Raw genomic sequence first — 19,317 nt, 5'->3', positions numbered from 1 at the left:
TTATTAGTTGAAATTATTCAGTTGCAACAACTAGGAATCATCTCCGCCGATCAGTTCAGATGTTACAAAGAAGCTTAAGCAAGGCAGGGCGTGGCCTGCATTTTCCTTCCAAGGGTCGAGCTTTGGGCATGGTGAACCCTGTTCCGGCACTCATGTCGACCAACTCGTTTCCGATCCTCGACAACTCGAAGCACTGAATCAACGAACCTAAAGTCAGTCCGACTATTCTGAGTCCCAGGCCCTCTCCGGGACATCCCCTCCGTCCTGCCCCGAACGGCATCGACTTAAACCCGTCTCTTGCACCCTCTAGTCCTTCAAACCTCTCCGGCTTGAACCTTGCAGACTCCTCCCAAATCCTGGGATCATTCTGTATAGCCCATATATTGACCAACAGCATGGTGCCACTCGGAACTCGGAAACCCTGGACCCTGCACTCCTCTGATGATTCATGAGGCACCAGCATTGGAACCGGTGGGTACATTCTCAAAGTTTCACTTATGATGCACCGGAGGTAAGGGAGTTGAGGCAGGTCGGACTCCTCGATCAAACGCTCATTTCCCACCGTGTTCAAAATCTCAGTTCGAGCCTTTGTAAGCACTTCAGGGTGGTTCAGCAAAAGCGAAAGCGCCCACTCCATGGTACTAATCGAAGTTTCGGTTCCTGCCATCAATAAAATCTGTGCCGAAAACGTTAGATCGTTGTATTATGAATGAATCGAAGAAGATATAACATAATATCTTACAATCATCAGGCCTTTAATGATCTCATCGGTGTAGAACTCAGGTTCTGATTCTTGTAATGACAGCAAAATCTCAATCATGGTCTTCTTCCTCTCTCCATTGGGATCACTCCTCATTTTTCTTCTGTGCTGCTCTACAAGATCTTGCATAAACCTGTCCCTCTTTTTACCACACTCCACCATTCTACTCTCCAGCTTCCTGGACTTAAGCCAAGGCAAGAAATCACCATAATTCGTCGCAGAACTCAACTCGAGAGCCTCAATTTGAATCTCTCGAAACCTTGCAGCTTCCTCCATGATCTCCTCGTTTTCGCAACCGTAATACTTTTTCCCTGCTATCAGCCCCATCATTACATTGTATGTTAACTCGAAGAATGCTGTCTTGAACTCAACAGGTTCATCTCGATGGCACAACAGCTTCCTCATCAATGACTTCACCTCGTCCATGCGTATGCTCGACAGCAATTGTAGGCGGCTCGTCGACAAAAGCTCGATCGATGAAATTCTCCTAAGGTTTCGCCAAAGATCACCATAAGGAGCCCAAGAGAGACCAGTGTAGTCGTAAGCCAAGTGTTTCCCGATGAGCAAGCGAGGGCGGTTGGCGAAAACGATGTCGTTCTTGGCCAGACATTCTTCCGCGGCAGACGGCGACGAGACGACGACGACTGAACGTGAGCCGAACTTGAAGAAGAGTACGGGGCCGTACCGATTTGCGATGCCGAGTAGAGTTTTGTGGAGAGGCTTCTCAAGGAGGTGGAGGTGGCCGATGATGGGAAGACATGGGAATGGACTTGGAGGAAGGTTATTGATTTTGTTTAGAAAGTGCTTTGTGAAAACATATAGGACCAGGAATATTGGTATGTAGAGATACCAGGTAGCCATGGTAGTTTTATCAAGGGTGAAAAGAATTTAAAGAAGAAGAATAAGATGGGTGAAAGGGGAAAAAAAGGAAATGTATTAAATTTGGCTTTCATATTTGGTAAGAACATAGAAGGAAAATGGAAACCAATGATAAGTGGACAACAATGACAGCTAGAATTTCATTCTATTAAATCATATTTTCGTTATATATTTACATATTAGACACCATTTCATATATATTTCTTGATCTAATACTCTTTGCAGAAAGATGTGGCTCATCCACCGGATGTTAGTTTCGTAAATATTTTTAAAATGGTGACTAATACATAATTAATTTCTATTAGGGTGATTTTTGTGCAAAAACGTCAAATTTTTTATGTATTTTTTGTGTGTGCAAAAAAAAATTATGCATTAAAATCTTTAAATCTTCTTTTGCAAATTATTTTATAACTCGACAAATTTTGATTTTTGCATGAAAAATTTATTGACTTTTAAAATTAATTATTTTTTAACAACAGTTAATAATGTTTATTCATTTTTAATAAAATTAGAATTTAATATTTATTTTCTATTTTTAAAAATTAATATTATAAATAATATTTTAAATATATAGGTGATTTTTAGCTTTACCTTCTTTTTTTTATTGAATTTTATTCACTTTTAATTCTTTTTTATTGTATTTTTATTGAATTTTAAATATATGAGTTATAATTCAAAATAATCATTTATTCTACTATTATTCAAATTAATTAAGAAAAATTATGGTAAATGTTTCTAAAAGAAAAGTATAAATGCATACATGAAAATCTAAAGATTTTCCTTTCTTTTGTGTTACTATCTAAACTTGTAACAAAATTCAATAAAAAAAGAATGTAAAGCTAAAATATATCACTTATATATTTAAAATATTCTTCCTAATATTAAATTTAAAAAATATAAAATAAATATTAAATTCTAATTTTATTAAAAATGAATAAACATTATTAACTATTGTTAAAAATAATAATTAATGACTAATGATTCATTTAATATCTCAATTGTAATTAAAAGTTTATTTCAATATTTTTTATATTTTTAAACACTTAATTTTAAATGTCAATAATTTTTTTTAAAAATGTATGCAACTTATAATTTTTTAAATTATAAAATATTTCTTATCATCATCATCATCATTTTGTAAAAAAAAACACTAGTTATAAAATTTTTATAAAGTTATTCATATTTTAAATTACTTACCCTCAAAGTTTTCCCATACTAGATTATACGTATTGTATAATTTCATGAAAAAAATCAAATTTTTTTGAGTTATAAAATAATTTGCAAAAGAATATTTAAAGATTTTAATGCACAAAATTTTTTTTCACACACAAAAAATAAATAAAAAGTTGTATTTTTTACACAAAATCACCCTAACAAAAATTAATTATATATTAGGTATCATTTTAAAAAAATTTACGAAATTAGCAAACAGTCTTTACACATCGTGTCACATCAGCCTGCAAAAGATGTTAGGTTAAAAAATATATCTGAAAGGGTGTCTGACAGATAAATATATAATGAAAAAGGTAATTTTTGAGAAAAATCGTCAAGGGTGTTATTATTTTAAAAACCCTTAAAAATTCATTTATTGAAAAAGTAATCTAGAATAATATTAATTGAAAAAATGTCTTAAAATGTTTACGTAGAATGACATGTCGTTATGTTAAAAGTAATGTTAGACTTTACGTACTACTATAAAAAAACGAATTTTATACATTTATTATTGTTTTTTTCTAAAATATAAATCAATATATTTGAAAAGTTAATAAATCTAACGTTAAATCTATTGTCCAATAAAATATGAGGTCCGTTACACGTGTTGTGTAGAAAGTGAGGTTATCCTAAATAGTCAATTTTATTATTAATGTTTGGAGATTATTTTTTTAATAAATAAATTTTTTACGATTTTTTAAATAAAAACGTCACTTTTTAATAAGTAAAATATAGTTAACGCATTATGGAAAATATGTGGCACCTTTAGATGCCACGCGTAATATTACCGTTTTTAAATTTAAAGATTTTTTTTATATGAGATTAATATTTTACATTTCTTAAGATATGATATTCTTTTTTATTTAATTTCGTGACGTTCTTGCCATGAGTTATCGTCATAGTTATCCACCTTATTTATTTTATCTATTAGGGACCTTTTATGAGTAATTATTTTTAGAGATGAAAAAGATATTCGAATTTGATGGGTTTCGACCCACCCATCATATTGTGTTAGATTTTTCTAAAAAAAATTAGGTTTGAATTGGGTCAAGTTTTTGGAATATGAGTTCAGATTGGGTCGGGTTAGGTTTGAGTTTAAGGTCAACCTGAAAAATAATATAATTATCTTATAATTTAAAAATAATTACAATAATATTTTGTTATAAATTAATTTTTTTTCAATTATATCTCTATTTCATTAAATAAAAACAATATTAAACATATTTGTTTTAAACCGAGTTGAGTTCAGATTTTATCTTAAAAGGTAGATCGAGTTTCAGGTTAGTTGAAATCCTAAATTCAAGTCGGATCGAATTTTGAATGAATGGCTTATATTTTTTTAGATCGAGTCAGGTTGGTTTGAAATCTGACCCAATCCAACTCATACTACTTCCTAATTATTCTCTTCAAAAAAATATACTTAATAAAAGTATTTATATTGTTTTAAAAGTTTTATTTAAATTAAAATGGTTAAATATTCTTCAATTTCTTCGTAATTTTCAGAATAATTGTTACATATTAAATTTTATATATGTTAGTATATTCGAGTAATCACTTCAAATTCTTAATGATTTTTTGAATTTTAACTAAAAAGAACTTTTCATTATTTTATTAAAAATAATTCGAGTAAAAATTCTCATTTCTAAAAATAATTCTATATTTCCTAAACTAAATGCATCCTAAATGAATTGCAGACGTATATTGTTGCACTAAGGTTGATTCAATCTTGGGTAAATTACGTGTTTAATATCTAAATTTAAATTTTGATTCGTTTTAGTATCTAAACTTTTAATTTTATCAAAATCATATCTAAAATTTAATTTTATTTCATTTTAGTACCCATGTTCAAAATTTAACGTTAATTTTTGGGGGAAAAATTGAAAGTTTAATTACTAAAAAGGACCAAGGCTGATAATTTAAACTTTAAATTTTTATTAATGGGATAATAAAATGAAATAAAAATTAAATATTAGATATAATTTTTAAAAAATAAAAATTTAAATATTAAAACCTATCAAAATTAATAATTTAGATGATAGTACCTTTACAAGAAGACTGAAAATCCAGTAAGCTCAGCTGCAGTAGCGGAAATGTTGTGCTTCTCACACGCACAAAGAGACAAGGTTGGAAATTGTGAATTCTTTTTACAACTTCTTTCAGATTTTATCTTTTTAATTGTTTGAGAGTCCCACCAGCACATAACCAACCAATAAACAAATCCCTAAATTGGACACGATAGTCTAATTTAAGGTTAAAAAATGACATAAAATAAATATAATTGAAATTATTATAAAAAAGTATATTATTTTCGGTTGGACGCAACTCGTAATATCATTCGGCCAACAACAATTATCTTTTGATGTGACCAATAACATAACCTTGTGATGTGTTAGAAACAAATATACTATTTTATCTATCAATTTACGGATAGTTATTATGACTAGAGATTTGACATCAATACTAAATATCAATATGTACAAACCACCGTATATGATTGGATACGAGATTAAAGTGTTGTTTGTTTGGCTCTGAATGAAATCATTCAGTGTTGAATGCTGAACGGTTCAGTATTCAGCGTGTTTGTTTCTCACCTCTGAATGATTCAGTGCTAACTGATTCAGCAAAATAGTGTTGAGTGATTCAGCATCAAAGTACATTCTGAATGATTCAGAGTCATTATCAAACAACATGTCACATTAAGAGTTAATTCATACAGAGCCTCTGAATCATTTAGCATTTGAATCATTCATCGCTTATTCATTATGAAGTAAACAAACAGCCCCTAAATCTCTTTCTATTAACCCGTTGAAATTATTAACCACAATTTTCTACTCCAACCAAAAAGAGAACCACCTAAAGCAGTCTCAAGTCACAAGCAGCAAGTATATGAACTAAGAACAAGAAGTGGAAACCTCTTAAACAGAGGGAAAATTACTTTATAGATAAAACTTTGGTGTAATAAAACTGAGAAGGCACATTAAAAAAGACCTTGGCATGGCCCAAGAGGCTACAAAGATTAGTGGGCTCTTCCAAATTGTTAGAATCATTACGGCCACATTTGGCCCAATACCATAGGCGGCTTAATTATTCAGCCCAATATGACATCAGATTTTTATTTTGAAAACTACGACATTTGCTACAGTGACCTGAAACTCTTCACGTGGACATGCCGAGCTTCAATAAAATATTTTTTTTATTGAAATTTATCAATCTAACGTCACAAAATCTAATAAAAAAATTATATTTTTATTAGAACTCGACATTTCGACGTGATGAGTTTATCTTACATTGTAACATTCACCGTAAATCTCAAAATAATTTTAAAAACGATCTAACAGGTTAATTTTGTTTTCACCCGCATGGACTAGTGGGCAGAAAAACCATTGTATGGCCTACGTGGTTCAAAACCACAACACAAAATAGTATTGAAAGTACGCAAACTGCACACGTTAGTACTGAATTATTAATAATCTAAACCCTCTGGACCTGCTTTTCATGAATTTTCTTCTATATACAGCTTGTTTATATAGTAGCCGCATAATCCTTGAGACCTTCAAACATCTGTACTTATTCTGGTTTAATCTATGTCTGAATTCTTATATATATATATATATATAAAAGCTTTGATGGGCTGAGGCATGTTTAAGGGACCACCTTTTGCTTTTGGTTAGAGTCGACAATACCCTGGATTCTAACATTGAAGCCTGTGGTCCCTCAAGCATTGCATTTGCCATTATCATGACAGAGAAATGGAAGGATAGAAAGAGACTGGTTCCTCATTTTGTTTTACAGTATGAGATTTCAGCTATGGTGAGCTCTTTTTTCAGATTCTTCTCGAATCGAAATTCAGAGTTAAACCTGTCGGATTCAGCACAAGGTTGGGAAACTTTGTAGTAGACATGTCGAGGCCTACTGAAATAGCTTTTGGAAATCGAAGTAACATCAGATTTGATGAACTCATGCAAAAGAAAACCCAAGTTTCCTGACAGAATCATGACAAGTATGCACTGGGAATCTAGAAACTTGTATTATGGTGAGTTTAACTGATGTTTGGTCACATAAGACAAAACAGGTTTTAGAAAACGTGAAGTGTTTGTGAATAAACAACGTAGAGGAAAAGTGGGCAAAAAGCAATTACCCTCGTTTAGAATTTAACCGGAGACCTAACCCTACATACATGATGGTGAGGACCACAGCTTGATGATATGGCGAGCACGAGTGACGGGTGCCAGTTGTATGTCGGAGAATAAATTTATAAAATTTTAAAAATAAAAACATATTATCTATAAAAAATACAAAAAAAAATTTGAAAATTTTAGAAGGCGGGCATTGCTAGCAAAAAGGAAGATACATGCTCCGGATTTGGCTGCCTTTTGAGTCTGATAATAAACGAGGAACATAAATTCCTCAAGATATCTGATCTTTTGTGAAACATAAGCAATTAACCATCAATTAAGGGTCAGATGAATTAATTTTACAGTATGAAGCAAACCAGCTGAACATTTCACTTTCAGTCTCTGAGGTCCATTGCAGGCTTGCAGGCTGCAGCCTGCCAAGTTGTCATTTTATCTATTTACCAGAAAGTTTGAATGTATAATATATGGTAGTTGCTTGATTAATCATTTCCCATCCACCTGATTAAAATTGCAACAAGTACAATATGTCAGGTGTTTATGGTTCATTCACTGGAACAACCTCTCAGTAAACCTGTGATTTGTCCTCTTTTCGAGAAAAAAAGAAGACACACATTTGTTTTGGTTTAAATACGGAAAACTGGGTTCTCAAAGCTAGATTATAAAATCCTTTTTAATGCGCCATTAGGTGTCACGACACACCACGTAGCCACCTTCTATTCACTTCCCAATGATCTCTTCTTGAACATTTATAGTGCCAGAAAACCCTAACCCTGCTCAAATCCAGGAAGGTTTATGCACAAAGTCTTTGATCTAGAGAAATGGATTCGCTGAAGAAAAAAGGGATCATTAACATCCCTAAAGCCAGAGATGTAAACAGCATGGTTATGGATCAGATATGCAGAAATCCATCTTGTTTCTTTTGTATCATGAAAGAACGAGACCCATCTCTCAGAAGAGCTGGACTAGCAGCTTGCTTCAAGGAAATGCCACCCATCGGAGATGATGATCAACATGTTTTGGTCCTAAGTGGGCTCTGGAATATTGCAATGGCGCAGCCAGATGATCCCGAGTTCCCATCCCTCGGCATCTTCGACTGCATGGCGAGTTTCCTCGACAAGGGAATCAATGACAGAAACTGGCTTCTCAGGGACCAGAATATCTACATTCCTTACTATGCAGCCCACGTTATTGGCTCTTATACTATGAACAAGGTTGAGTTTGCCGAGAAAGCTGTTCTGGAGGGCGTGATACCCCCATTAATGGAGCTCCTAAGAGGAAATATGAGTTGGGTTGAGCAAAGAGTGGCGGTTCGAGCTCTCGGTCACCTAGCAAGCTATGAGAGAACCTTTGAAGCAGTAGCAGCTTATGAAGAAGAAGTGGTGAGACTCACAATGCACTTAGCTTCAACTTGTTTGGATGAAGTGTACGTTAAGTTTGTTGGTGTGAAGCGTAAGAGTAAGAGGCCCAAATATCACTGCGATTTGCTTACAAGAGGAGTTGGTGGTTCAGAAATGGAGAACCGAAAGGCAGAAGAATGGGCTAGCCAGCTACAGTGCTGGTCTCTCTATCTTCTCAACTGCTTTGCTTGCAAAGAGAAATCACTGAATCTCATTTGCAAGCCGGAGTTTTTGGCTGATTTGTGTGGGATGTGGGGTGGACTGGTGAATCACTCATCTCCAGCCGGTGTGGGATTGATTAGAATTTTGTGTTACAGTAAACGTGGAAGACAAAACATCTCTGAATCCAAGGAGGTCTTTGCCTCTCCAACCCCACGAATTCTCATGGTAAAAGCCTGTGGAGAAGATCACAGGCTTATGACATGAAAGGGTTGGCTAAAGAGAGCCTAATGGACTGCATAGTGTTCATCAATGGTTCCATCAACTCGGACACTAACAAGCGTGTGAAGATTCCGTACTACGCAGCTAGTATGATTAGCAAACAGATGGATGCCACATGGCTGTTTGCCAATGCCCGGTCGAAGGCCACCATCGATCATCACGCAAAACTAGTGCACGAATCAGAAGATGATTATGAGATGAGTAGCAATGAGGATCACCAAAAAGAATGTGATGAAATGATGAGTATGATGATGATGGAGAAGAAAAGTATAGCATCCGGTGAGCATTTACTTGATTTATCATAAAACAGTACAAAGTCATCACTGCAACTCAATTTAAACGGTTATATATACATTATTACATTTAGTAGGTACATATACATTTACTGCAGCATGGCATGGTTCTAAAGTGAATGCAATGTTTAATGACTTTTTTTCTGGTAACCCCTTTTTCAGGTCTGTCCTGCATAATTGAAGAACCTTTGATTGTGAGGGAAAGAAGGTCAAGAAGGAGAAACAAAGCTGTTAAAGCTATGACTTTATCAATGTAAACCGAACAATTAAACACATATCTCATCACTTCGTGTTGCATGTAAGGGCACCATCAAGTTTTGCATATCATGAAAATGGTTTAATCTGTTCATTCAAACGAACGCCATGAGAAATGTTTTAGTGGAACTTCAATTAAGTGGAATGCAAGTGCTGGTTCTAGTGGAAATTTTATATACGTTTTCGGATCAGAAGTAAATGGGGAGGACCACTTGACCACGTTGTTGAGAAAATGTTTACTAATGAAAGAGGGAAACAATATCAGGCAAAAAGGAGAGAAAAGCCAACCTGGCTGCCGTTGCCTCTCCTGCTTTCTGCTGTATGTCGTCGTTTTCATGGGGTGAATGAGGATGCTATTGCAAAGTCAGATATATAAGGAGCAAAACCTTGTATAACAGATGGCTTTGCACTGCATTTTTTATTTTGGATATTATAAGTGGACTCTAAACTTGAAGTTGGATTGTTTAATTTTGGTTTATTTGAGGTTTTGATGCTTATGCGTGATGATTATTATGCATGTTTAGGGATTTAGTACGTTACATATTGTGTTTTTTTTATGTTAAGGATGTTATAAACAGGTCTAATATGGTAAAGCACAAACCAACTTACTTCAGTAGTTAAAAGAATCATTGTTGTTTCTAGAGGTCAGGATTTCGAGCACCAACTATTACATCATAGTGATCGAGCTTTCATTATCAAATGGTTGAGTATTTACAACAATACTATTTTATAATTTATAATCACCTTAGTTTAATAAAAAAAAGTAATAATATGGTAAGTAAGTCTAATATAACTCGTTGAAATAATGCAATAACCTAAAATGCATGAAATGTTAGTGATAAAATCTAATATGATTGAAAAATATCTTACAATAAATCATAGGATTTGGATTTAATGTGCTTTTTGTTCTTAAATTATGTAAGTGTTAATTCATTTGTTTTATATGTTGAAATCATGTTAGGAGCATATTTAGGATATTATAAGCAGGTCTAATATGATAAGTAAGCACTAACCAACTTACTTTAACGGTTAAAGGAATTGTTGTTATTTCTAGAGGTAATGGGTTCGAGCAACAACGAGTACTGCATCATAATGATTGAACTTTCATTATCAAATGATTTAGAGTATTTAAGATAATGAAAATAGACTTTATTAAACAAGTTGAGTCATTATACATCGTTGTCTCTATTTAATTCTCTGTCTTTCACATCATTTTAAAAGGTCGGTTTATCATTTATTGACTATTTTTTATTAATAGATTGTTCCAACAAGTTAAACTGATTTATATTTATTTTTTAGATTCTCTTAATTTTATTTAAATTAGGAATAAATATCAGACTTATACATGAGATCAAATGTGCAATGTGATATATAAATTTTGACTTAATGTAATTATACACATAAAATTTTGATTTTAATTTAATTGTACACATGAAACTTCAATTTTGATTCAATTATATACATTTTAAAATATAATTTATTTATTTATTTTTATATTAGACAGATATAATTATTTCTTGTTCATAATATTTAAGCGTATAAAATTTTATATTGATAACAATCTTAGTAATTTGTAAAAATTGGATGGAATTGAAATTTTGTATATATAGTTATACAAAATCATTTTTCATTTATCACATTACATAATTATCTAAAATTAATATAATTTTTAATATTTACTTTTAAATTACTCGCATTCTTCTTTATCTAAATAAAAAAATTAGTAATCGCGTGATTTTGAATTTTTATTATTCTTTTATGTAAAATAATATATATTTGTAGTTGTGTCTGTAAGGTGTACATGCGTTGTTATTAATTAAAAAGATTTTGAACACATAATATTTTGTAATCACCCTAAATTATTAAAAAAAACATATATTCAACATTTTAAACGATTAATTTAAATTAAGTAAATTTTTATATATTTATTAAGTAAAAGGGGTTCACTTAAATTTTGTTTTGATAATTACCGTAAACGAGACACTAATTGCACGACTAAATGCATGCGTTTGACAGTTGATTGGTTTTAAGTAGGGCAGGGAGATTTGCACTCTAAATTAATTTAGGGTTAAATACATAAAAAATCACTTACGTTTATGTTTTGTCCATTGACATGTTCACTTTCGTTTTTATTTAATTAAGATGTGGCCACCCCGAGTTAACTGTCGTTAACAATAATTAAATATTTTGATATAATCACACATTTGGTCCCTATTATTTACATATTCTCTCAATTTAGTCATATTTTTAATAAATTTAATCCTCCAATAGAATGATGTCACATGTCATGTAACGTAGGGGTGAGCGTTCGATCGAGCCGAGTCGAGTCGAGTAAAAACAATTTTGATCTATTTGAGTTGACGTGTCGTATTTTACTCCGAGTTGACTTATAAATTTTTGAGTCGAGTCAAATTTTTGAGTTTTTTTAAAAATTTAATTATAAATATTTATAATATTATGATATTATATTTATAATATTATTTGGTTCTAATTTAAATAATCTTGTAGACATTGGTTTTCGTCCCTATTATTATTACTATTATTAAATAATAATTACATTTAGTATAGCCCTAACAGAAGGAGCCCAGTTACAGCCAATAACTTGGAGCCCCAACAAAACGGGCCCAATAGCAAAACTCGAAGCCCTATACATCCAACCCAATATACCCAAAACTCAATTAGGGTTTCCAGTCAATCCCAACGTCGCCAGCCCTCAGCCGTTGGATCTGTGAGAGACCCAACGGTCAAGATTAGACCAGATTAGGGATTTACCCTAATGCTCATGACAATCGTCGCCTCCAGAGAAGACCAAAAGGCCACCGACGAAATGCGTGAGCTTTACCACTCACTTCCCACTACGTGAGCCATCGATCTAGCCGAAGTCAACGTCACCGCTGTCATTTTCGATATCACCAGCCATATCCAAAATATCTGGGTGCATTTAATGCACCAAACTGCCCCTAAGACGGCCACCGCCATAGATAGATGACTCAGATGAAGCCACTCCTTCGACTGGTCCGAGAGGTGCACCGTTGGTTATATAAAATGAACCCATAACCTGCAAGGAAAAAAGAATGGGGAGAAGAGAAAATAGAGAAAAACATAAACAACAACCATAGCAGAAACCATTCGAGCAAACAAAAAATAGAAGAAAAATATACGAGAGAGAGAAATGAGGATGTTACCATTAAAAGAAATTTACCTCACCGTCGTCGGAGTCCTCAAACGTCGTCGGAGTTAGGGGTGGTCAGATTCGGGTTTAGGGAAGGTCAGAGGTTATTTTGGGGTCGTTTTCCGAACTCCGGCCGCCGTGGACGGCATCAGAAGTTTTCGACGGACGGTGGCCAGAAGTTGTCGGCTTCCCTCCGGCGAGGGAAATTAGAGAATAGGCCATTTTAGGTCGGTTTAGGGATATATATATATATATCCCTCCCCATACGACGTCGTTTCGGGGGGAAGGGTTGTGCGTTTTGGGTGCGTGGGTAAATCCTTCCTCGAATTCCCCTAACTTTGTAAAATTTTAATTTGGTCACTGTAATTAATTTTCATGTATTTTAATTTGGATCCCAAGTTTTACCCGTGTTTGTTTTAGTCCTTTTATGCTTGTTATTTTATTTTTATGTTTATTTTAATTTGAGTCCTTAGATTTTAATGATTTCATATTAATCCCTGTTTATTTGTTATTTCACATGGTTGATTTTAATTGTATTCAAATTCATCCTTAATTTAAATTGCATGTTTTATTCATGTTTAATCTCTAATTAATTTAGTAATTATTCAATTTAGTCCCTTGTTAGGTAATTGTCTTCTTTAATTAGTGGTATATAGTCGTTTTGTATGTTGATATGCTTACATATGTATGAGTATGCGAATGATTTATCTGCGAATCACATGGCATTATTTTTGCATGAGATGTATGATATCCACACAAATATAGCTCTACTCGACCCATATAAAATAATTTGACTAAGGGTAATATATTTTTGTTTTAAAGTTGATCTGAGGTGGTTGTCTTAACTTATGAGAAAACTACTTCTGACAATTTTAAAATGAAAATGTGTCCCGTTAAGTGAAACCCTAAAATTTGATCTCACCTAAAAATTGGGAACGAGAGAATAAGAAATATTCGTCTATTTAAATTCTTCGAGAAAAGATCGCTAGAACTTATCTAATGTTCGATATCAACGTCTTTAAATAATCGAATATTCTTCTTCTTTCTAAAAGGCTTGGTAGTTTTCTAATTTAATTTGTTTTTATGCATTTGAATATTACGATGGAACTGCAATATTTCTTTATTTCGATTCGAGTTAGAATTGATTGCCTCAAGGTATGAGGGGTCGTTTCTTCTCGCATGGGGAAATAATTAAATATTATTAAGTTTCATTTTTTTTAAATCATAAAGTGTTGTTTTATGGGATCATAAGCTAAATTAAATTCGAATTTGTGAATTTCAATGCAAAGACAAATAATTAATGGATAAGGTACCGATTTAGAGCGTTGTGGGGGTGTTAATCCTTCTCTACACGTAACCGACTCCCGAACTCATTTTCTGGTATGTAGACTTTTTAGTGTTATTTTAATAATTTTAAATTTAATTTTATTAAAATAGAAAAATATTTTGGGTGTCCAATCACACCCTAATAAAATATTGGTGGTGACTCCTTGAACCGTATTTTATTTAAAGGGAATCCCAAATTTTTCGAAACGAGAGATTTTTTTTAAATTACATGACCTTTTTTTTTATTAAAATTTTCTTTTTAGAGATAATTAAAATGTGGTTTATTTTTTTAAATCCAGATGGAAAAAAATCGTCGTTTCGACAGATCTTTTATAACTATATATCATATATGTATATTTCTTTTTTTTTCATATTTGATATATATTTATGATATAAAGTCGAGAGACTCAACTCAAACTTGAAAATCAATCCACCAATTACTAAAAAATTTATTTATTCGAGTTATATTTTACAACTCAGTTTGAACTTGAAAAAAAATTTCGAGTCAAATTGGGTTTATGAAATTACAACTCGAAGTTAATTCGAGTCAAGTTTTCAAGAGTAGAGTCGAAAAGATCGGTTCTTCGAGTCGAATCAAATTTCGCTCACCCCTAATGCCACGTGTCACCGTTCGATTGCTGGATTAACTTTCATATTCGACTAAAAAAATTCAAGTTCAAATCGAGTTGTAAAATACAACTCGAATAACTTAAATAACTCAAAATTTCAATAATTAGTAAATTGATTTTCAAGCTTGAGTTGAGTCTTTGGACTTTGTATCATAAATGTATATTACATATAAAAAAATGAAGAAATACACATGTATTGTATATGGTTATAAAAGATCATTTAAATTAGAATCAAATAATATCATAATATTATAAATATTTATAATTAAATTTAAACAGAAACTCAAAAATTTGATTAACCCGGCTTGAAAAAAAATCTAAGTCAACTTCGAGTTGTAAAATATGATTAAATTTATTTTAACTTATTAAAAGTAGAACTAAATTGAGAAAATATGTAAATAACATGAACCAAATGTGTGATTATATCAAAATATTTAACTGTTGTTAACAACAGTTAACTCGGAGAGACCACATCTTAATTAAATAAAAACGAAATTAATAATATTTTATGTTTTATGAAATCAATGACCAAAAGTCGAAAAAACATATTATATTATTCAACCTTGCCCTCTAGCTCTGAATTTTAGGGTTTATTGTTATTATTTTATTTATGCATTAAAATTCTCTATCCATAAAGTGGTTTTAGTGATTTAAGAATTAAATTTATCTATTCATAAAATGGTTTTAGTGATTAAAGGCAATATTGATGAGTATTTTATTTTGTTAATATTTTGTTATTGATTAATCCGTGTTACCTCCTTTTATAGTGTTAATTTGGGTTATTTATGTTTGAATCTGTGCAAGACTCTATTTTCAAGGAAATAACAATTAAAAGGCAAATTAAACAGATTTTCTTATTTTTTTTCCGGAGAAGTCGAAGCCAACTCATATTCAAAGATCGATCTAAGCACAAACTCTGATTAAATAATCTAAGTAGCAAGATCAAAGGAGGAAAGCAAAGTGAACCATAATTCTTTAGGAATTAAAAAGTTGTAATTGAATTTAAACATTTGATATTTTATTATTTTATTAGGAATTTAGTTTGCATAGAATTATTAGTTTACTATTATTTAAGATTTTTAATATTTATTAATTAGGATTTTTGGTTTGTTAGAATTAATAATTTATTAATTAGGATTTTTAGTTTATTAGAATTAAGAGTTTGAATATTTTAAGAGTTAATATTTTATTTTCATTAGGTTAACTCAAGACTATAAATACTCATAGGGGTGAAGTTTGAGAGATGTACAAGTTTAGAATTTAGTATAGAATTGGTTCTGGCTTTTCTTTTGTTCTTAGGTTTCAATTTAATAAAATTATTTTTCTTTTTCATCTTATTTTCTTCTACACGCCAAGCATGATCTCTACCGTGCTTGACTAAACTTTTCTTTAGCTGATAGCTAAGCGAAGACTCGATTCATTCTTGTGAGAATTGCAAAGGTGCTTCATATCTTCATATTCTTTCTTGATTTTCGACAGACAATAAGAGGCAATCAGCCTTTCTTCAAGCATCTCAACATCTTCAATCCAAAGAGTACACATTGGCTTCATCGAAGTTGTGATCTACAGTTGGGGAGGAGAGTCAACTTGTAGAAAATTCAATTCTCTAATAAAAAACTTAGCGGCGGTCCGCTAAGGAAAATCAAGATCGGGTTTGATTCTCATCGAGACATCATAATCTGAGCATGGGCTTTTCTAGTTCCTAAAAAATCAGTTCACAAAAGAGAAGAACAATTTACAAGGGTTCGACCTTGTAGACTGTAACCGGCAAGTATCTGAAGTAAAATTTATTTCAGTGATTGAGCAAAGCGAAGCTAGAGACTATCTCTCATCTTTATTATTTCTTTAAAATTTACTTTTCTTATTTTTTATTAGCTACACCTTAATTTTATTTTATTTATTTAGTTTACTTGATTGTTATAAACTCCATTTTTTTATTTTATTGTTTTACAGATTTTTTGGTTAAAAATCAATTCAGATTGATATTAGAAATTTTCGAATACTTGTGGACCGACACCTTCTTCTCTATACTACGTTTTAGCATAATTATCTGAGAAAAAGAATTAATTATTTGATAATTACAATGCTTGTCAAATGTTATTTTTCTTAGAGATCCTGAATTCAAACAATTGTATTTGTGGGTATATGAACATTGTTAATAATTAAAAAAAAACTGAAAAGATATTGCATTGCAATTATTCTATACAATTTCTTTTTTTTAAGAAAAATCAAACCTCCACCTTAAGTTGGTAGAATAAATCTTTGAATTTGGATTACCCTATTTAAAATAGGGATAAATTATGTATTTAGTACATAAACTATCAATTTTGATCTGTTTTAGTATCTAAAATTTTAATTTTTTTCAAAATCATATCTAAACTTTCAATTTTTTCAAAACCATCCTAAATCCCCCTTTCTCTCCCTCTCCCAAAAATGAAACAAAAACTAAACTTTAGGTATGATTTTGAGAAAAAAAATAAAAGTTTAAGTACTAAAACAAACAAAAATTGATGGTTTAAGTACTAAACGTGTGATTTATCCTAAAATTTATAACTTATAAATAAATATTTCTTTAACTTATAGTAAATTAATATTATTTTCTTTTTAGGGTTTGTGTGTATGATTTAGGGTTTAGGATGTAGGTCTTGGTGTTTAAGTTTGGGGTTGGGATTTGAGATTTTGAGATAAAATAGATATTGTTTTATTGTGAGTTAAAGAAATGTTTATATATGGGTTATAAATTTTGATAAAATCTAAATAATTTATTTATTTATTTAAATCTAATGGTCACACCTCTTTTAGTTTTACACCTTCTAGGACCATTGGATTGAGTGAAATTAAAGGCTAAAATTAACTCATTGTTTCCCCCCGATGAATATCTTCTCATTCTAACTTTTAATCTCAACCTTTAATTTCTCTCATCCAATGGTCTTAAAAATGTGTAAAAATAAAAGAGTTTTACACAGTATAATTGGATTCTGCCCTACATATATGGGGTAGGATCCGCTTACACTATGTAAAACTAAAAAAGTTAGACATCATTTTAAGATCGATGGATGAGAGAAAATCAAAAGCTTAGAATAATAATAGGAAAAGATAAAATATTCACTGAAAAAACAAGGATTTAATATCAGCTTTTGATTACACACACCACTTATACTATGAAAACTCTAAGTTTTACGCCTTTTAGGGTCATTAGATTGAGGGAAATTAAAGGTTGAGATTAACTCATTGTTTTTCAGTGAATATCTTCTCATTTTTTACTGTTAATCTCAACCTTTAATTTCTTTCATTCAATTATCATAAAAATGTGTAAAACTAATATATATATATATGTTAGGATCCAATTACATAGTATAAAACTAAAAAGTTTTACACCCTTTTAGGATAGTTGGATAAAGAGAAATTAAAGGTTGAGATTAATTCCTTAGTTTTTTTTCGAATTAATATCTTCTCATTTCTTACTATTAATCTTAATCATCTATTTTCTTTCATTTAACAGTCCTAAATTTATGTAAAACTAAAAGAGTACACAAGCACGCGCACAACTATTTTCCAATGACACTAGACTCAATAAACTTTCAAAACCCAATGCAATTTAAACCTAAATAGAAAAAATACATCTATTAAACTTAAATTAATCTAACTAAAATAACTTACGAAAAAAATTGATTAATTCAAAATAATCAAATTAGCCGGACTTTGTTCAATTTGATTAATAATTTTCAAAAAAATGATTCTATTAACAATTAAAAAATACGAATAATTCAGTTTTGACTAATTTGATTTAATCAATAACGAAATTAATCATTTAAACACCCTGCCTATATTTATAACATTGAGAGCCATGATTTGTTTGAATAGTGTAAGGTGATTACAAGATAGTACATATTTAGAATATTCAGGAAAACAATATATTCTTTACAATTAAGGTCGCTTGATGGGTTGAGGAGTCATAAATTAAAGGATGAATCCAAAGTTTCAAGCAGACTACAAATTTTAAAACACAAATAATATCATGATTTAAATTGAGTTCCCAAGTAAACAAGTTAGTAGATAAATTACAAATTGCACCATTTAACTTTCTTCATTCTTATTTTATCATTAAATTTTATATAAATTTAATTTAGTCACTTAACCGTTTTTAGTCACTCGATCGCTAAATCATAAACGGTATGATGACTTGTCAAAATGACACCATTTTTATCCATATAGAAATTATTATTTTTCTTTATTTTTCATTTTTCTTCTCTCTCATTTTTCTCCTCTAAATGAAGCAATTCAAATTTTGTACACCACTCATTGCGACAGACTACGACACTGTTCATCATTCCGGCCACCATCGATGATAGCGGTCTGGTCTGGTCTTTGTCGATGACTGATGAGTCCCGAAACTGATGGCATTGAAAACATCATGCTAAAAGACATCAAAACCGATGGCACTCAACATAGTAAAGGGAAGGTAAAAAAAAACCAAGCAAAGGGAAAGGTCACTCGAATTTGGCAGCTTGGTCTGTCGATATACTAAATATTATCTCCTTAAAAATTTAATCAATTCTTCGATATAGGTCAAATTGATTATTCAGTGGAACGTTAAGGGTATATTTTAATATTATACCTTTCTCAAAAAGAAAAAAGGGTCAGTTTTTATGAGTAGAAACATGGGTGCTTCCTCTTTTATTAACATGCATAATATACAATAACAATCAACAGTTCTGACTTCACACGGCATCGTTTACAAGCAGGATATAGATAAACAACATGATATATTATTCAGTAAATGCTGATATTTATAGTCTTGTTTCTTACCAAACAAA

General features: G+C 31.2%; 1 protein-coding gene and 1 pseudogene across 1 annotated transcript; one reads left to right on the top strand and one right to left on the bottom strand.

Moving 5' to 3' along the window:
- On the bottom strand, positions 1 to 1,623 carry LOC120148924 (cytochrome P450 81Q32-like). Its single transcript, XM_039161883.1, has 2 exons — positions 743 to 1,623; positions 1 to 676 (listed from the first exon to the last, which is right to left on the bottom strand). Exons 1-2 carry the CDS (start codon positions 1,619 to 1,621, stop codon positions 56 to 58), a joined length of 1,500 nt encoding a protein of 499 aa, XP_039017814.1. The 5' UTR covers positions 1,622 to 1,623; the 3' UTR covers positions 1 to 55.
- Positions 1,624 to 7,871: 6,248 nt separating this feature from the next.
- On the top strand, positions 7,872 to 9,749 carry LOC120149301 (annotated as a pseudogene).
- The last annotated feature ends 9,568 nt before the right edge of the window (positions 9,750 to 19,317 follow it).

This window comes from Hibiscus syriacus, unplaced genomic scaffold, assembly GCF_006381635.1.
Source record: "Hibiscus syriacus cultivar Baekdansim isolate YM2019G1 unplaced genomic scaffold, ASM638163v2 tig00002793_pilon, whole genome shotgun sequence".
NCBI lineage: Eukaryota > Viridiplantae > Streptophyta > Magnoliopsida > Malvales > Malvaceae > Hibiscus > Hibiscus syriacus.
This window is presented reverse-complemented; position numbering and strand designations above follow the sequence as displayed.